Below are 17332 nucleotides of genomic sequence, written 5' to 3'. Positions count from 1 at the left end.
TTTGCTTCTTTGTGCCTCATTTTATCCCATCTGTGAAATGGAGACAGTGTCAGCTGCCAATCATTCCTGAGAGATTCAGGGACAAAGAACTCCATGAGTATAAGACATAAGTTGGCACAGTTCTTAGACACCACACAGCATTAATGTGCTCGATAGTGTGATGACTGGGAAATTTGTTTTCAGATGAAGGAGCTGATTAATGCAGTGCCTGGCAAATGTAATTTCAGTGTGTGGGACTGATTACTTTCAGCGTCTTGGATTGATTTAGGGATCCTCCAGTGATGGAGCCAGTCTGTGAGTCTGTACTGGTAAGCAGGTTTTGCCAGTCGGGATAATCCATCGCTGCTTCCATCTCCCACTTGTGCAGCGTCCGCGCCATCCTGCTGCACCATGCGGCCGTCCTGGGCAGCACGTGAGCAGGCCTGATCGCACTTGAGCTGTCTGGAGTGCCGTGTCGTGCAGATGCTTTCATCTCAGAATCAGGAGAATGGCTTTCTTTGGGGGAGGAGGGATTAATTTTACACACATCTGTCTGCAGTGAACTCTGGAATGCCATAATAAATGCTTTGTTCAGGCTCTTTCTGTGGAGTGCTTTCTCCACCCTTGTTATTTCATTCTTTGCATGGCAAAACTTTTTGTCCTGCATTTCAAATAGATACTGAGAGTCCCTGGCAGTTGAACAAGAGAAACAAACTTTCCAGCCCTGTTCTTTATGCTGCTTTCAGGGGATGCTTGGTGATTTGAAGGGTATTAGATTGGTTTTGGCAGAGGCATTTTATTCCATGGGAAATCCACAGCTCCTCTGATCCCTTACGGATGGTTTAGCGAGCCCCCAGAGCCTCCAAGTGGCAGATTTGCTGGTGGACGGCTGGTCCCGAATGTGACACGGGAATGCTGAGGATGCTGTTCTCAGGACGCGTTAGCAGGATGTGTGCCGTGGCGGAGGAGGAGAGGCTTTAAGGACAGTGCCAGCTTTGCTCCTGCATCACCCACAGCACCACCTTGGGGTTTGGCCTAGGCATGGCTCTGCACAAAAATGAAGCCCAGAGCCTGTGCACTTGTCCTACAGGTGTTTTCCCTGCTGTTTGAAGGTTGGTTTGACTTTCTAATACTGAAGTCTTCTCACTCCAGGATGTTGTAGATCCGCTACCCGTATGTCAGGAGGGAGCCAACCAGGGTTAATGTGTCCATCACCAGCAAGAGTACACTTTGGTTACAATATCCCCCAGTATGGATGTGCTTCCCACTGCATCCCGCTCCTTGGAGATCATAGCAGATCATCAACATAATGAAAACAAACAGTTCACAGTGGCATTAAGTAACAGGATTTGCTGCACGCGTGGGCTCTGTGGGCGGGGAACAGCAGCAGGCAGCAGCCTGGGGTAGCTCTGCATACATTTACCTAGACTTTTTCTTTTCCCTCAACAGCCCTATTACCATATTTAAATGCAAGTATGTCTTCTTTTAATTAATGTTTTAAGTAGCCTCAAGTCACTCTAGCCTAGCTGCTCTCTGTTCATGCCCCCGGTAGATTCCCTGTAGCTCAGATGGTAGCGCTAGAGGTAGCGGGCTCGTAGTCTGCTGGTTCTTCTGGATCTCGCTCTCTCCGTCTCCCTAGTTTGCTGTTCTCTTTTCTGTTGTCTCAGTTATTTTTGTGTGGTTCTTCAGCATTGCAAAGCAGCTGTGATCAAAGTCCTGGAGCATGCTTGAGGGGCAGGTGCCGTGGCACCCCAGAGGGTGTCCTGGCTGGCACCAGAAGCAGCCGGAGCTCCCAAAGACCAGGAGTGCTGTGACTGCTTTGTTGACTTTGCAGCAAGGGTATTTGGGGTTCTTGCTGATAGCCTGGACCTTGCCATTGCCCTCTTAAAATACATATTTAAAGTCAGAGCCTCTGGCAGATCTTTTTAATATTAATTAAGTAAAGAAACCGAATCTGAAATCTTGCTAGCAGCATTTCATTCATTTGTAACGTCTCAGCCCCCCTGTAGCAGGGTGTATGTCTTAGAGATCCTTGATCTGTGGCTGTTTTGCTTTCAAAAGCTTTTTTCTTTCTCTCTTTTTTTAAATTACATCCCAGTGAGTTTTTTCTGCTTGATCCCAGCAAATCTGTGATCTTGACATGAAGACCTTCTCGTATTTTCCATTACTGTTATGTCTATAGATCAGCACATTATTATCACTTGCAAATAAGCACGGAACAAAACGCACCCATTGTTTTGTGCGAGCGGTCCGACCCTAACCATCTGAAAGTAAGGAGATGTAAGCTGAGTGCTGCAGGCGTCCCTCTGAGTTTATCCACCTTGGCTTCTGCAGCGTGCCATGGCCAGATGCGCGGGACAAAACACCGTCAGCGGCACACGCTGCTGTTTACATCTTCTGCAAGGAGATTTGGGCCACCTTTGTACCTGCAAAGACTGCCTGCAGCAGGCACACGGGCAGGGCTCGTCTCATCCCAAACACAGTGCCCGTCCATGGCACGGGGAGCTGGGACCACAGCCTCATGCTGCCCTTCGGAGACGCCTTGCCCTTAGCAGGCCATGGCCGCCCGCGCCCCGCAGAGACGCGTGGTGCCCGCTGGCTTCTTTCTTTACCCTTCTCCTTTTCTCCACGGCCAGGTTTTCCGGCAGCGGCTTATGGACCAGTAGCAGCGGCAGCCGTGGCAGCAGCAAGAGGATCAGGTAGGGGGGCCCGTGGAAGAGCAAACCCTCAGAGTGCAGGGTCAGGTAAAAGCTCTGTCGGTATTCTGTGTGGCTGCAGCTCTCCATCATTTCTCTGATTTTCCTCACACTTATCCTGGGGACCTGAAAACAATCAATCACCAAAAAAAAAAATCAAAAAAAAAATCAAACCCAAACCCAAACTACAAGCAGAGGCCACGGGGCCTGGAGCACCTTGCAGGAGATTGGCGTAAGAACTGCCAAAACCTGGGTAGATATTCTAATTTGTTTCTTTATTTATTCCTTTATTATGTTGGTTTCTTTGTTTCTTTGGTTTAAATTTGAGATTATAAAGGACACCAAAACAAAGAAAAAATGTGGGTTTTTTTGAAAAAAAGTTTTCATTTCTCATGGAAAGTTTGTGCTGAGGTAATGCAGCAGCATGGGCTCCTGCTGTGCTCAGAGCTGTGCTCTCCGCTTCAAACCAGTCTGGACACATCCCTTACTGGGATGGTGTTTTCTTCCTGTGCAGGGGTGGCCATGGATGAGCAGGAGGAGTGCACCCCGGTGCTGCGGGGCCAGGGACATGCATTGCAGTGCTGGCAACCCAGCACTGATGGCAATTTGCCCCTTTCTTGGGCAACCACCTCCATCCCCTGCTGCAAACTCCGGCCTGCTTCCCATGAGAAATGCCAAAGCTTTTCTTCCTGTCCTTCTGAAAACTTTTATTTTTTCCCCTTAAGGGAAATCATTGCCAATTACCGTTATTACCTTTGGTTTTAAATTCAGATAAACATACGAATTAGTGCTTTACTTAGGGAATTGAGTGTTCAGTGCAGTCATAAGTGAGCTGCTCGTTTGTCAGCGCCCTCCTCTGCCCTGGCCCTGGCCTGTCCCCATGCATACAGGTGGCTCCGAGCCGCCGAGCCCAGCCAAGGGAGAAGCTGGCTGTGGCCTCCTCGGCTCAGGGGCTGCTCCCTGGGGTCGGCGCCACCGGCCCCTCACCGCTGTGCCGGGCAGAGGCCTGTGCCCAGGTGGAGGACGCGGCGTTGGCAGCTGTTTCCCAGCTCACTCATGACACAGTCCTGATGTGGGGGTTTCTTGGTGACTTTTCTGGCAGTCCCAGTGTGTGAACTGGGCTCTTCCAGAAAAGAACCGACTAAACCGCTACGCAACGGGTCAGAAGGAGGGCGCAGGCCCTTATGTGTCTCGAGTGTGAGCCTAATGCCATGGAGGCCAAAGCAAGACACCAGGAGAACTCCGTTCCATGCAAACTGGCACTGCTTGCAGGCTACAAAGGATTATCTGTACCAGTTCCGTTTTGTGGCATGTAGAGAGCGCCTAAGGGGTGACTTGCCAGACTGGTTGTGGGGATCCCCAATCTCCCTGCTCTTCCCACTGCCCCTTCACAGAGGGAAACAAAAAAGCAATCAAACAAAAGAAACAAAGAGGAAAAAAAGGGGTTGATTTTTGCATATGATTTCAGGAGAAAAAAAAGACTTCATTGTTTCTGCCTCTTCCTCATGTTTTGCCCTTCAGGTTTTGTTTTACGTACAAACAGACCTGGTGAGTTGCCCCTTAGCAAGGCACAGAGGGTTTGGCTGGATTAACGTTGCTTCCCTGATTATTTTTTTAATCGGAGTGCTTTTGGTGCCCATTACAACTGAACTGAGCATTGATCAATTCTGTGCCTGAAAATCATTTGTCTTTAATTTGAGTGTTTTTTGTTTTTCCTTCTGTTGGGTTTTCTGTTTTGTTTTGTTTCTTTCGTTTTTTATTTGAACTTGCAATACGAAACTAAAACTAATCCTAAATTAACAACACCCTTTCTGGCAAGTTTAAAGAGCAGTATGGTGTTTGGAAATGTCTTTCAAGCCTCGAAATTGCCTCTTTGCACAAAACTGGCAAAACCCCAAAACTGAATCAAAAGAACCCCTCCCAGCCCCAAGATCTCAAGGAGGAAGGTGGGTTTGTTGCAGCCCCGGCCCCGCTGCCACTTGCACGTGCAGTGAGCCCTGCTCTGGGCACAGTGTGTTTCATGTAGAGTCATCTCCATCCAAAGACAGTTTTCGGAAGGGACATCCTGAGTTCGCCACTTCCATCCAGCCATGGTAGTGAATTGTATTCAGGAGCAGTAGAGTGTAATCTTGTGATACAGTGTATGGGCCCGATTCATTACAAGAAAAATGGTTGGGGATTTTTCTTCTTTTCGGTTGGTTTTTCTTTTTTCCCTTTACAAATTTGCACAGCCCTCCTTTGCACGTGCCCCAGCCCAAAGCCCAGAGCACAGCACCGTTGCCCCATGCTGGCCCAGTTCCATCTTCAGCCCGGACGGAACCAGAAAGTGCCCAGGCAGGGCCCCTGCCCCACTCGCTGCTGGCCTGCCCTGCCCCAGGCTGCAGGCCAGGCCCTATGGCTGCTGCCCCTTCCGCAGCCCCACTGCGGGCAGCATGGCGTTGTGTCCCCTCTGGCCACCTCCACAGTGACCTGGCCCCAGGTCCTGCCCTCACCACTGAGCACAGTGGCTTTGCAGCGCCGGCACTCAGCCTGGCGCCTGGGCCTGCGTCTTGGTCTCCCAAGGAGACTGCGGCCTTTTCATTTCCAAACCCCCTCGGCTCTGGTGTGTGGGCACTAATGACCTCCGTTGCTCCTGGGGTGGTGGTCCTGTGTCCATGGAGGAAACCTGCATGTTTGCTTAACAGCGGGAGCAGCCCGTCGGGGGCAGTTAACCGCATGGGGGCTGCGGCAGGGCTGCGGTGGCTGTGGGCAACTCCTGGCCCCGTCCCCTGCGCTATCCGGTCTTCGCTTTCCTCTCCCCTTCTTTTTCTATTGCAGCTTGTGAGGACACAGCCACCAGTTTACCACACTAGATCAAACAAGTTCTCTTATCTGTCACAGCAGCTATCTCCTACAATCAGCAAAAAGGGACATTTCCCTCTACTCATGCTCAATGTCAGTCATAAATTCAGGTTCAGCTTAGCCGTTCACGTGCGGGCAGGGTGAATGCAGTGATGCCTCTCACAGTAAATCACGTGCCCGGTCCACATCCCTGTGAGGAGGCGATAGCTGAGGTCTCTTGAGCTGATGAGGGGGTTTGGCCACATCCGTTCACATCAGGTGGGGCTGTGCTGCCGGATCCCTCGGCTGCTTTTCACAACCTCATCCATTCTTGTATTTTTTTTTAATGAATTGGGACCTGAGCCATGGAAAATGAGCAAACTTAAAAGTTTGAGTGCTGCAAACTCCTCCTAGACAACTTCACTATCAATGTCACATTTCTTTTTAAATCCACCTGACATATTTTAAGTGTAAAACATTTTTGTCTTGTAAATGCTTTTTTTAAAATAAAATCATGTGGGGGGGGACATTTTTATCTTGCATTTGACATGGGGGGGATTAATTTGGAAGGAAAGTGAGACAGCAAAAAATTGGCAGGAGAGGATTTTTGTTCCTTCCTTTTTGGTTCATTGACAAGTCTGAGATTTTTCCAGTTTCCAACCTGTTGCCACCAACTATTCCTCCCTGATGACTGGAGACAAAAACGCTAAGGCCGTAATCTCAGTCCGATCCCCGCTGCTCGGCACCAGCGGCAGCCGCGCACGCCTGTCCCAGGTGAGCCGTGCCGGTGCGGCGGGTCCGACGGGCACGCTTCGGCCCGCCGAGATGGCCGGCGGTGCCCAGCGCGGTGGGACAGCACGGGGGCACGGCGCAAGGAGCTGCCCCACTCCCAGCCCCTGGCTCCAGCACATCTGGATTTCGGGCGCCAGTCCCGGCTTTGAGCCCCGTGCCCCAACAACCCCTTACTGTACTTTATACTTGCCAGTATAACGAATCTAGTAACGCGAGCTACTGACCTTGATGGTGAGTGTGAGCAGTTATGTTTTGTTGTTTTCTCTCTTGCTTGGTTGGGGCTGCTGTGAGAGAGGGTGTCTCTGAGGCATACTTTCCGGCCTCTCTTACACTTGGACGTGCACACCTCCTCTCAAACACTCTTCTGAGCGCTCTCAGCGGGAAGGTTTGTCCACACCTATTAATCCTCTCTCAGTGTCCAGCTTCTTGTTAGTAGCAGCTGGTTGCATGTTTTTTGCTTGTTCAGATGAAACGGTTCAAGAAACAACTCATATCAACTCTTGAGAAATGTCTCTATTTTTTTGTACACTTTCTTTCTTTTGATGTTTTTATTAATTTCCCTTACTTAAAAAACAAAACACTTGTTGTCCCCCGTAAAACATTTCACATCTCCCCTTGCCTGTTCTTAGAGTGTATGTATCTGTGGGACTGAACTAAATGCATGCACTGTAGTAGTCGTACTGGTAGCAGTAGATGTAGTTGTAGAACATGCATTGTTGAGTTGATATTATAGGTACCATCAACGTGAAATAGCGCGGCAGTTAAAAGCATAGCCTTGGTCTGATTGAAAGTGTAGGGCTATCAATAAAGCAGAGAGCTGCTAAAGGCTTGGATCCATAGTACCGTATTTGTTAAATCCCATTATCTGGAAGTTTAAATTGAACATGGCTGTAGGCAACCTACACCCTTCTGTACAATAACCCGCACATGCTGTTATGTTGATAGTAAATTTGCTATATTTTTTCAAATTAAAGTCCCTAGGAATTAAAATGCTGAGTATAACTATATTCTCCTATTTTTATTTTGTATTTAAAAGAATTTAAGATATTTTTAAAATCATTTTACAATCATGGTTTCTTCATCAGCCTGTTACTCGCCCATATTAGCCCATAGAATCATTCGTTAGCAGTTGTAGACCAGATGTGCCAAATGCAAATCACTCCATTTGGGTGTCTGTATAATACCATGTGTGTGAAGCAGCTTCCTGCAGACTGTCCTGAGCTGTAAAGCAATTGTTTTTAGGTCATAAACCTTAAATCTTGTTATGCAATAGAGACTCTAAGCTAGTGGCGGTTTGTATTCATTGCCATGTCACTGAGCTTAAGGGAATATTTTTCTATTAAGATTTAACATTTCATAAATATCGGCATTAGGAGTTTGAGACAAGTTCATCATCTTTGCCATTGAGCCAGCAAGCGTCTTTGCTTCTCATGCCCCGGTTTATGCACTAAACTTTTTTAATTCTTTCACAAATGAAGTTGTAGTCAGTAAGTTTCACAGATGGTAATTGAGATCCTGAATTAGGCTTTGTTTATTTGTTTAGTTTGTTGGTTGTCAGAAAGTACCCTGCTGGGAGCAGACAGATTCTGTATGGCACCGTCCCACCCCCTCCGCAGCCTCCCTCCTCCCCGGGCACTCGGGCGATGCCCTGCAAACCGAGTGCGCTTTGAGCGTGTTCCTGCTCCGCTGGGTACAGGCAATCTTAGGGCACTTATTTCAGCAAGTGCTTTAAAAGGAAATAAAATATCCAGAATGGGCTTTCAAAATGTAATTAAGAGTTTGTATCTGCTCCTTACCTCTAATAGAACATGAAGTAAATCAACCAAACAACTGCTTGGATGGAGCTGACACAATGCAAGCCCATGCAAGGCAATCTGAGCCACCCAGATTACTTCCCTTATTGCCCCTGAGGAGCTGAACCACTCCTGCATCAAGGGGGAGAGTAATTTCCCCCTTCAATCTCAATCTGCCAAGGAGACAGGAGGACCCACTGTTTAATGCACAAGGCACATGATGAAGTGAGGAGTGTATCTGAAAGTTAGCAGAGCGACAAATTGCATGGGGTTTAGGAATCCTGGTCTTATACTTAAAGAAGGTGCTCTAAAAATTTAATCTTGTCGTTAGGCACCCATAGTGTTAGCAAATTACAGCCATAAAAAAGTGGGACCGCAGTTGGTCTGTGTATGGAAGGAGCGGAGCCGATGCCGGCACACAGAAATGTCAGGAGGAGGAGCGTTTTGGAGATCCAGTGATGAGCCAGTCTGGGATTTATACGGCTCATTGAGAGGACTCCCTTGTGGCACGGCAGCTCAGATGGAAGTACTCTCCTTCTTTTATTTTGCTATATAAAAGTACATAAAATTTAATCCAAGCTATGTAATCTCAAAAGCCAGAACCTAACAAGTGGACCACTTGGGAGTAGCAAGCAGGCTGAAATTTCTCACTCCATTGGAACAGCCTGTAATTATGTGACAGAGGCTGGCAACTGGAGCTCAGCACGGCTGATGCATCGAAAAATTAATGGCTGCATCAGATTTTATCTTTTGCTTATCTTCCTAACAGAGACAGTCAGCATTTGAGAGCATTGCAAGCGGTCAGGGAGGGAGGAGTAAGACAAAGAACCACGCACAGCTTTCTGCTCCTGTAACGGGTGAGCACAAAGACAAATGTCTCGTGTTAAACAGAGAAGAAACCAGACTCTGCACCAAGACCTGTCTGAACAGTGAATACGCCATTCTCCTCCAGCCTGTGTAGCATGGCTACGTGAGAAGGGCAGTCGGCGTTTCTGTGGGTGCTTTTTGCAGGTGTCACTGACAATTTCCTTCTTTCTCTTTAGTGAGTGCTACAGTTACTTTTCAGATTACCCCAAACTAAAAATAATGAAAGCAGAGTCATTTCTGTGTCAGTTGGGAAGTCCTGTGTTGTTCCAGGCTGTTTGAGCCCCCACACCTGTTCTTTCCAGAACTCAGGCTACCCACAAGCCTTATTTGTCTTCTTTTACTCTAGGATGCCATTTTCTGAATTTTTAAATCCTCATGGGACTGAGCTTTCTAAAGGACAAAGTGGTAAATTCAGTAGATTTAAAACAATTTTGTGCTGCTGTTATTAGGCCTTGACCACAGCAGCGATTGTTTTACAGGGCTCCTGGCTGAAGTCTATTGTGGTTTAAATACATCAGCTTTAATCAATAATTTTGTAATAGAAAATCTCGTGCACTTGATAAATCATCTCCGGTGCAATTAGTGACCACCTCTGAAGTGCAGACTTAAGTACAGTGTAAGTTAATCTTTAATGAATTTAGTGGCTAACTTTTAATAGTCTTTTCAATCAGGAGAATTATTTTCAATGGGAAAAGGCTCCTCAGCAGGGCTCGTGCAGGATGCACGTCGTGCCCCGTGCAGCCCCCTGGCTGGGCAGCCTGTGCTGCAGCCCCACCGAGCGCTGCGGTGGCCGAGTGACACCGTTTGGCTGCGTCTTCCCCAGTGGGAGCGGAAGGACAGAGCTCTTGGCCTCTTAATTAAACTTTGTTCCACGCAAGATGCAGACGAGCCATTGTGAAGTTTGAAAGCGGGGCCTTCGGCGTGAGCTGACTGATGCAATGAGATACTTAAGCACACAAGCACGTCTCGTGCATTTTAATCACCAAAAGCGTAGAGTACTCGCTGAGCTGAGGAGTAACTCGCCTGTCTGGCAGCAGGCGCAGGCTGTTACCCATTAGTGGAACAACAGCTAAATGTGACACGGTGCACATTTTACAGACACACTATTGTGAGTATTTTCATGCTGATTCTCTCCCCAAACGTTTTAGAAGTAAATACATAATTACAGTTATATTTTTCCCTCTCTCCTTTCTGAGATAAAAAAGTGAAAAAGAAGCAGTGGCATTTTTCCTTGCAGCAGATGCTAGCATGCATCTGGCTCTGGATTAGCATGAGGAGTGTGGATCAGTAATTGCTGGAGAAGGCGAAATTGGTCTTCAGGTATATAAACTGGAGCTTTTTAAAAATAATCAATTCATACATCTGGGTCTTTTTAGAGGCATTTCCTGGTAGTTATAGCAAGAGCCCAGAGCTGTGTGCCATGGAGGGCTCCCAGGTGCCTGCGAAGGAGCCGCGAGTATTCGCTGCTGACAGATGAACCGATGCCCTTGGCTCTTCGAGACACCGCGTGGTAGGCACAGCATCTCACAGTTTCCTTATCCGTGAGCTCACATTTTCCTTTGCAAATGACTGAAAACCCGTGTCAGGCAGCCTTATCCCTGTTGGTGCCTGTAGCTTGTGTTTGCTGGCAGCAGTGGCAGGGGTCGGGGAGGTCCTGCCCAGGGCGTGAAGGCTGGGAGGGCACATGGTTGCTGACACTCATGTCGAAGATCTCTTTTTGGTGGGAGTTGGCAGGCAGAGCAGTGCCACTTTCTCCTTCCTCCCAGTGCTGGGCCTGGGTGTAAGGGAGCAGGATCAACAAAACAATTTCGAGCTAAACAAACACAGCAGTGATGGGGAGGGTCTTGTCTTTGCCCTTTCCAAGAGAGGCGTGCAAAGCAGTGCAGGCGTACAGGGCCACTCAGGGGCACTTGTCTGACCGACAGAGTCTGGTGGAAACCTCTGTGCAGGCTCCTGGTGCAAACTCCATGGCACAAGAGGATCGTGGCATGAGAACACCGGGGTTCAATGCGGCCGCACACCTCGCCTGCTGCCCAGCTGGCCCAAGGCTGCTGTCCCCACAGGCGTCCGCCCCGCGGGAGGGTGCCCCCGCCGCACTGCCCTCTTCTGCGGCCGCGTCAGGCAGTGGAACAAAGACCTGGTTTTGTTTTAATTTTCCTCCTGTATTGTCTGTTATTGTACAAAAGGCTTCAATTTAAAATTAACAGGAGTGATAGCCAGTTAATGTGTTACAGTGGGAGGCCGGAGTTTCTGTTGCTATGGCAATGGAGTTTGGTTCATTTGTTTTGTAGATGAGTAATTACTACGCAATTAGAGCAGGCTAAAAATAAAGGGGCCTTTTGTTCCCTGTTACTCATTAATATTAATAAAAGACCTGTCCGGGCTGTGGTAAACAATTAATGCAGATGTGGTTGCCCATGGTAAAAGTAGCAACAGATTTCATGTTACGCAGCGAGAGGTGACGGTGCCAGCTTCTCTTAGCTTGGCTCTTGTTCATTTTAAATAGAAAAATTATTAGAGGGAGGTCTGCATTAGCACAGAATCACAAGCTTTAGCCCTCATTTGCCAGCTGGATGGACGGTAATAAGTGTTAAATCTTCATGCGCAGGCACTGGCAGCGCGTACAGCGCTGGGGCCGGGTCCCATGGCGCGGTGAGCACCCGTGGCCCAGGGCACAGAGAGGGGGCAGTGGCCACCTTGCTTGGGACAGGGACCTCCTCGATTGCCGCAGCCGGGCACTGGAGCAGGGACAGGGACCTCCTCGATCACCCCAGCCGGGCACTGGAGCAGGGAGCTCGCCTGAAAACCCAAACACTTTGTGGTGGGGGTACTGCTGCTGAAACGGCTCTGAGGCAGCCGTACAGACATCCAGCGCCAAAAGAGAGCAAGAGGAAACAATCCCAACCTTTTCACATGACGTATGTAAAAATTAAACCACACCAGATTTTAAATTAACTGTAAAACCAGCTAAATTGGCAGAGAAACCTGTTGGGAAGATGGCTGACAGGACTGAGTGTCTCTACCTCTATTTCACGTGCTGGTCTCCACACAGCTGGTGAGCATCCCAGGCCACAGCGTGGGGCCAGGGTGGTCCCTGCCCACCCGAGACCCTCGGTGCTCGGCACCTGAGTGAGAGGCAGTCGGTGTGGGGCAGTGCAGGCACCCCAGTGCCCTGGCCTGGCATCCTCGAGTGATGTTCTCGGGGGGAGCGACTGCAGAAAAATGGAAACCGCCTCCCTCCCAAACTGTTTAACTAATGGAGGGAAACGTAGCACAGCCTTTGTAAGGTCGACATTTGTTTGTTGTTAAGGATCTAATTAGAAACATGAGAGGGAGCTGAATGGCTGCTTGCTCGGCTAATTAGCGACATGCACGAAGACCACTTTGAACTTCAAGGACACAAAGCTATTAGCGCTTACATCAAAAATGGATTAAACTTCTGTGCTTTTATAATGATTAAAGATGAGCTGCTCGAGAGGAAATCCTTTTGTAAGGCTGTGACAAGAGCTGGCTCCCTGATTGCAGCTTCTACAAGTGAAGCTTTGTGTGGCCTCCGTGCAGCACTCGGCCCGGCGCGCGAGTGACACCGCTAACTTGCAATATGGAGAATATGATTAGGCAGTAAATATTGATTGTTCGCAAAAAATTACAGCCAAGCTGGAAAGTGCATTTCTTTGTCATGCTACGTAAGTGTACGACTTAGAAAAGCTGGGCTTGAATACGTTGGATTTTGTGTCTTTTTTTTTGGCAAATCAGTGCACATCAGCAGCTATGGCTGATGCTTCAGAGGAGTTAAGTGCAGTCTTTAGCAGAACAGGTGCTGCTCACATGCCTGCAGCGTGCACCAAGGGGACGGTGCTTGGTTTTTAAACACCTGCACCACTTGAATTTTTAGCTTACACAAGTCTGTTCAAACTGTGCAGCTCTGGCTCTCTGCTCGTCCACCATCACTCAGAATTCGCTGTTTGTGTCCATGCCGAGTGCTCGGCCTCCGTATGGCGGCGGAGCAGGAGAAGCCCCCGTGCTGTGCTGGCAGGAGAGCGCCAGAACGGAGGCAGGAACAGTCGCCACAAGTTCACAATTGTCATTACCACACCGACGTGTCCAGCTTGGTTCATAGCAGCTTGGATTGCTGCTAGCTGCGGGCCTGGGAAGTGTTAATAATTGTCACCAACACCGCGCGGTCTGGGAGGCGGCTGCCGCGAGGAGGCTCAGGCGGTGCCCCCCTCCCATGCTCTGCTCAGTTCCAGCTGTAATTGCCGAGCTTGGGAACCTGTTCACCACCCACTGCTTTTTGTCGTTATCCTTGCGATATTTTGATGTGTGAAGCCGTTTCCAAAGGGGCTGCAGAGACAGAACAACCTTTTAAAGTGTGACTGCAGATAGAAAATAACGTACAAATAGTACCTTGTTAAGGCAGATAGCAGCTCTCAGTGCCTCTTGGCCTCATCACCACTTACTTTGCTGATGATCCCAACAGTTGTTTTATTTTGTTTGTTCCTGCAGGGCCGGGAGGGCTGCAGGCAGGGAGGGCTGCCCGCCGCTGCCTGCGGCTGTGCCCCCTTGCAGAGCCGCACTGAGAAGGCACAGAGCCAGCACTAGGGGTTTCCAGAGGCAGGACTGACCTGGCTGTCCTAAGAAAAATGTCTCTGGCTTTCAGTACTGACAGAGGATCTCTGTCTGCCACAGGTTCTTACAGAGAGGTGTTTGCTTTTCAAGTCTGCTTGGAAAGAGCGCAAATGACGCGCGGCACCGCGCAGGTCTCCACAGGAGCCATGCTAAACGGCACCTCTAATTGTAACTCCGGGGTTATTTGCTTTTCTGGTTTGTCTCCCACTTTCTGTTTCAGCTAGTTGTGAGCTGTTTGTACGTTGATGCTCTCCAGAATGTCTGTGTCTTTCCAGCTCATTATTTCCGAGACATTTTTTAGTTTGAGCATTGATTTGAATTGGAGGTGTGCCGGGTGCGGTTAGTCTCAGACATGAAATGGTGCTGTATGTAAATACAGCAGATACAGGACAGCAATGCTTCTGATAGTTCATCCTGACCACAAACAAATGTGTTTGTGCCTCTGGCAGGAGCTGTGTGCAGTGATTGGTATATAACAGAAGAGCCTAAACGTGAACATTTAATTCTCAGTGCTGTGTCTCTGCACTCTCACAGTCTGAATGGCAAACAAGAATCACAAGCACCGACATCTTATTTCACACTGGCATTAATTTGTATGTTGAGTCTCAAGTAAATCACATCTGGGTAGTTAGCATCTCTGAAAAGCAAGGTACACGCGCCCATTAACTTCAGCTGTGAGTGCACAAAGAATTAGCTTTGGCCAAGCTGTCTGTGAGACGAGTGCAGTGCTAGCTAATGACACGATATTCATAAGGCTCTAAGCACTAACGATTTAAGCTTTGCACGCAGTGCTGGAGTTTCTCCGCAGTCCATACTGTGGTGGTTATTTAAAGTATCAGCACCGCACTGTGACTGCTGCTCCATTAGTCATGCACGAAGATGTGGCTGTGGTGCTCATGCTTCAGGACACACAGGATGCTCAGGAAATCAGGAGGGGAGCAATCTGCCCCGCACCAGTAGCCCTGGTTCTACTGTAATGTCCTCTGCGGCATTTATACTCGGGTTCTTGCAAAGACAGTACAGCAGGCTTGAATGCTTGGGTAACTCCTGGGGAAATTCCCAATTTCCAGACACTGCAGCACAATACCATAGAGGTTTGAGGAAGGCAGTAAAAGCGTCCTCTCCCCTACTTGGCTGCCTGTGGCCAACTTACTATCTCAGGGAATGGGATCTAGTTACCCTTTAGCTACAGATGATATTCCTTCTGCAGAAAAGTGGGCAACTCCTCTTAAATCCAGCAGTAAGTCTCAAGTGAGTTAAATTGCATGTCCCCAAGCACTGGTATAGCTCCTGTCCCAGCTGGGCTACCCGGGCCCTGTGGTTGGTTGTGTGCAGAGGACGGGGCCACAGCGCACTCGGGCAAGTACCATCCCTGTGCCGTTGGTGCCAAGAGCCTGCTCGCCCTCATCTCCTGTGTGTGCCCTCCTGCTGGCCAGAAGTCACCTCCCTGACCTGTCTGCCCCCACCCCGATCCGTACATCCCCCACCTCAATCCCCTTTCCATCTCCATCGCCGGCGTTAACTGTTATTAGATTGTTTCCTCCTTCGAGCTAGAAGATGTTGTTTGTGGAATGTTATATGAATTTTTCATAAAGATAAAAAACAGCCTAATCTTGTGAGCTTTGAGTCTTGGTAGTGGGTAATGGCTTTGATTTAAAGCATTTTGTCTTAATGATAGTTATATTGAAAATTTCCTGCTGCTTTCAAGCACGTGTCGTTATTATCATAAACATTGATGGTAGAAATGCCTGCCAAATAGTGCGTGGCTGTTTATGGTAGATGAGAGAGTCATCCAGAAATTAGAGCACTGGATCAACAAGTTGTCAAAAAGCCTGTTTGTGTGGAAAGGCACCGCCGGGGCTGGCGGGATGAAGCAGAGCAAGGAGGGCTGGGAGGAACAGCGTGCCGTAGGTGACCAGCGCTGGGTGTAGAAAATGCTTGGTGTGAAATTAGCAGCAAATTTCTGACGAGGAGCCGCTTCTGAAGAAACTGAGGGATGGGGGAAGAGGACAGCCCCTTTCCAGGCAGGGCACGGGGCTGTGCTCCCCTGCCTGGTCCCAGGGCAATGCCGCTCCCCGCGGTGTCTCGCCGTGCTGCCGTGGGCTGGGGCTGGCCCAGGCTTCTCTCCAACGGCAGCTGTGGAGGAAGCAGGAGGCTCACAGGTGCTGGGACATCTCCTCCCGGTGGCAGCTCCGCACTGCTAGGACTGAACAATCCCTTCCACTTGGTTTGGTTTTTAAAATATTTTTTCACAGAGCCTCTTGCATCCGCTCCACTTGAAAAAATAAACAGATACACACTTTTAAAATTAGAATATGTTTACGGGGGGTGCTTCATTCTTCTCTTGTTCTTTACACGTGTCACTGTGGTCTCCATGCCGTGCTCCACATCAGCACCTGCTCTCGGAGTAACACCTCCACCAGCCTCTATGGTTGGACTCTGCTGTAGCAATGCCAGTAGTAAATTAGCTCACCAGTGTTAATTGCTGCCCAGGGATAATGAGCCCTCCCCAGGAGGTGATTGATTGTCATTAGGCGGTTCTCCGGGAGCGCTGCTGTAGTGCTTACAGATGTGTGGCTGGGGCAAGCGCGGGCGGTGGCACGGGCCCAGATTTACACCCCAGTGTCTGCAGAAGGGGACGGGGACAGGGACGTCTGCAGGAGGGGATGGGGACATCTGCGGGAGGGGATGGGGACACCTGCGGGCGAGGAGAAGCTGCGAGCTGCGGCTCGCTTCGGCACTCAGCTGTGCTCTCAGCTACGAGATGCATTTCTGGCTGTGATAACGGGGCACTATATTTCATCCTGAAGTATTCTGCCTCTTCTCAAGGAGGAAAGCCAGTAAATCATCTGGTGGTTTCTTTCAAACTTGAGATTTCCCTTGCCTGTGTGCAGTGGCGGGGAAGGCAGCCGTGGATTTTGCACTGCTCATCACATTTCTTTTTTTCTAACTTGTGAAATGTTTGTATGTTAAGTGCAAAAAAAAAAAAGCACAAGCATGGTATTTACTATAGAAAAGACTGCTCTACTGACCTCTTTTCCCACTGCTGCCACCTTGGGCTGACTTTGCCCAGGGGCTGAGCCCTCTTCCTGGGCTCGGTGGACGCCTGGTCTGTGCTCCAGCTGCCCAGGTCCAGGTGTGGCTGCCGGCTTGGTGCACAAACAGAGGATGTGATGTGGCTTTGGATCAACTCCTGAGTTAATCTGTCCTGAGGACGTTAAATGTTAAGGGTTTTAATCACTTTGGGAAGCTTCTCTTGCTTTGAGTGTATATTTAAGTCTAGGTTCTGGTGCCGTTGGAGAGGGAGAAGTGTTGTAACCCAGTGCTGCATGTGGCTGTGTGCCAGAGCAGTGGTCACCAGGCAGTGCCTGCCTTACAGCCCTGCGTGTATTTCCTGGCTTGCTTTTGAAACACAGCATAATTGAGGGGTGCTTAAGAGTGTTGTTTCGTTGCCATGGCTAATTTACTAAGCCCTGAGAGGATTGATCATAAGCCCAGGACCATGCAAGGTTTCATTGTAGGTCAGTAATATCAAAATCCTTATATTTTTTTCTTCCTTCCCCTCCCTCATTACCTTCATCATTTATAGCTGAATTGAGTTTCTCTGCGTGGGATTTCAGCATGCAACTTGTTGTGCTTTACCCATGTGCTCCCTCCCCTCCCAGAGAGGCATTTGGATCCTGTTTAGTGCAATACACCACTTGCTAAGGCAAATGTCATAATGAATCCTGACTTAGAAATTTCTCAAGAGCTCAT

General features: G+C 48.9%; 1 protein-coding gene across 9 annotated transcripts in view; it reads left to right on the top strand.

The window, feature by feature from the left end:
* The window catches only part of MSI2 (musashi RNA binding protein 2), a 239063-nt gene that overhangs the window by 207944 nt on the left and 13787 nt on the right, over positions 1-17332 (top strand). For 4 of the 9 annotated variants that reach the window (XM_050714799.1, XM_035560905.2, XM_035560907.2 and 1 more), the window contains one exon: positions 2616-2723. The exons of 1 other annotated variant lie outside the window; for it this stretch is intronic. In XM_050714799.1, coding sequence (XP_050570756.1) covers positions 2616-2723 — 108 coding nt within the window. The remainder of the gene's footprint in view (positions 1-2615; positions 2724-17332) is intronic. 4 more of the 9 variants (XM_035560906.2, XM_035560912.2, XM_035560908.2 and 1 more) reach the window with 1 other exon arrangement.

This window comes from Cygnus atratus, chromosome 20 (assembly GCF_013377495.2).
Source record: "Cygnus atratus isolate AKBS03 ecotype Queensland, Australia chromosome 20, CAtr_DNAZoo_HiC_assembly, whole genome shotgun sequence".
In the NCBI taxonomy this organism is placed as follows: Eukaryota; Metazoa; Chordata; class Aves; order Anseriformes; family Anatidae; genus Cygnus; species Cygnus atratus.
Note: the sequence above shows the minus strand (reverse complement) of the source record. Positions and strands in the feature narration are given on the sequence as shown.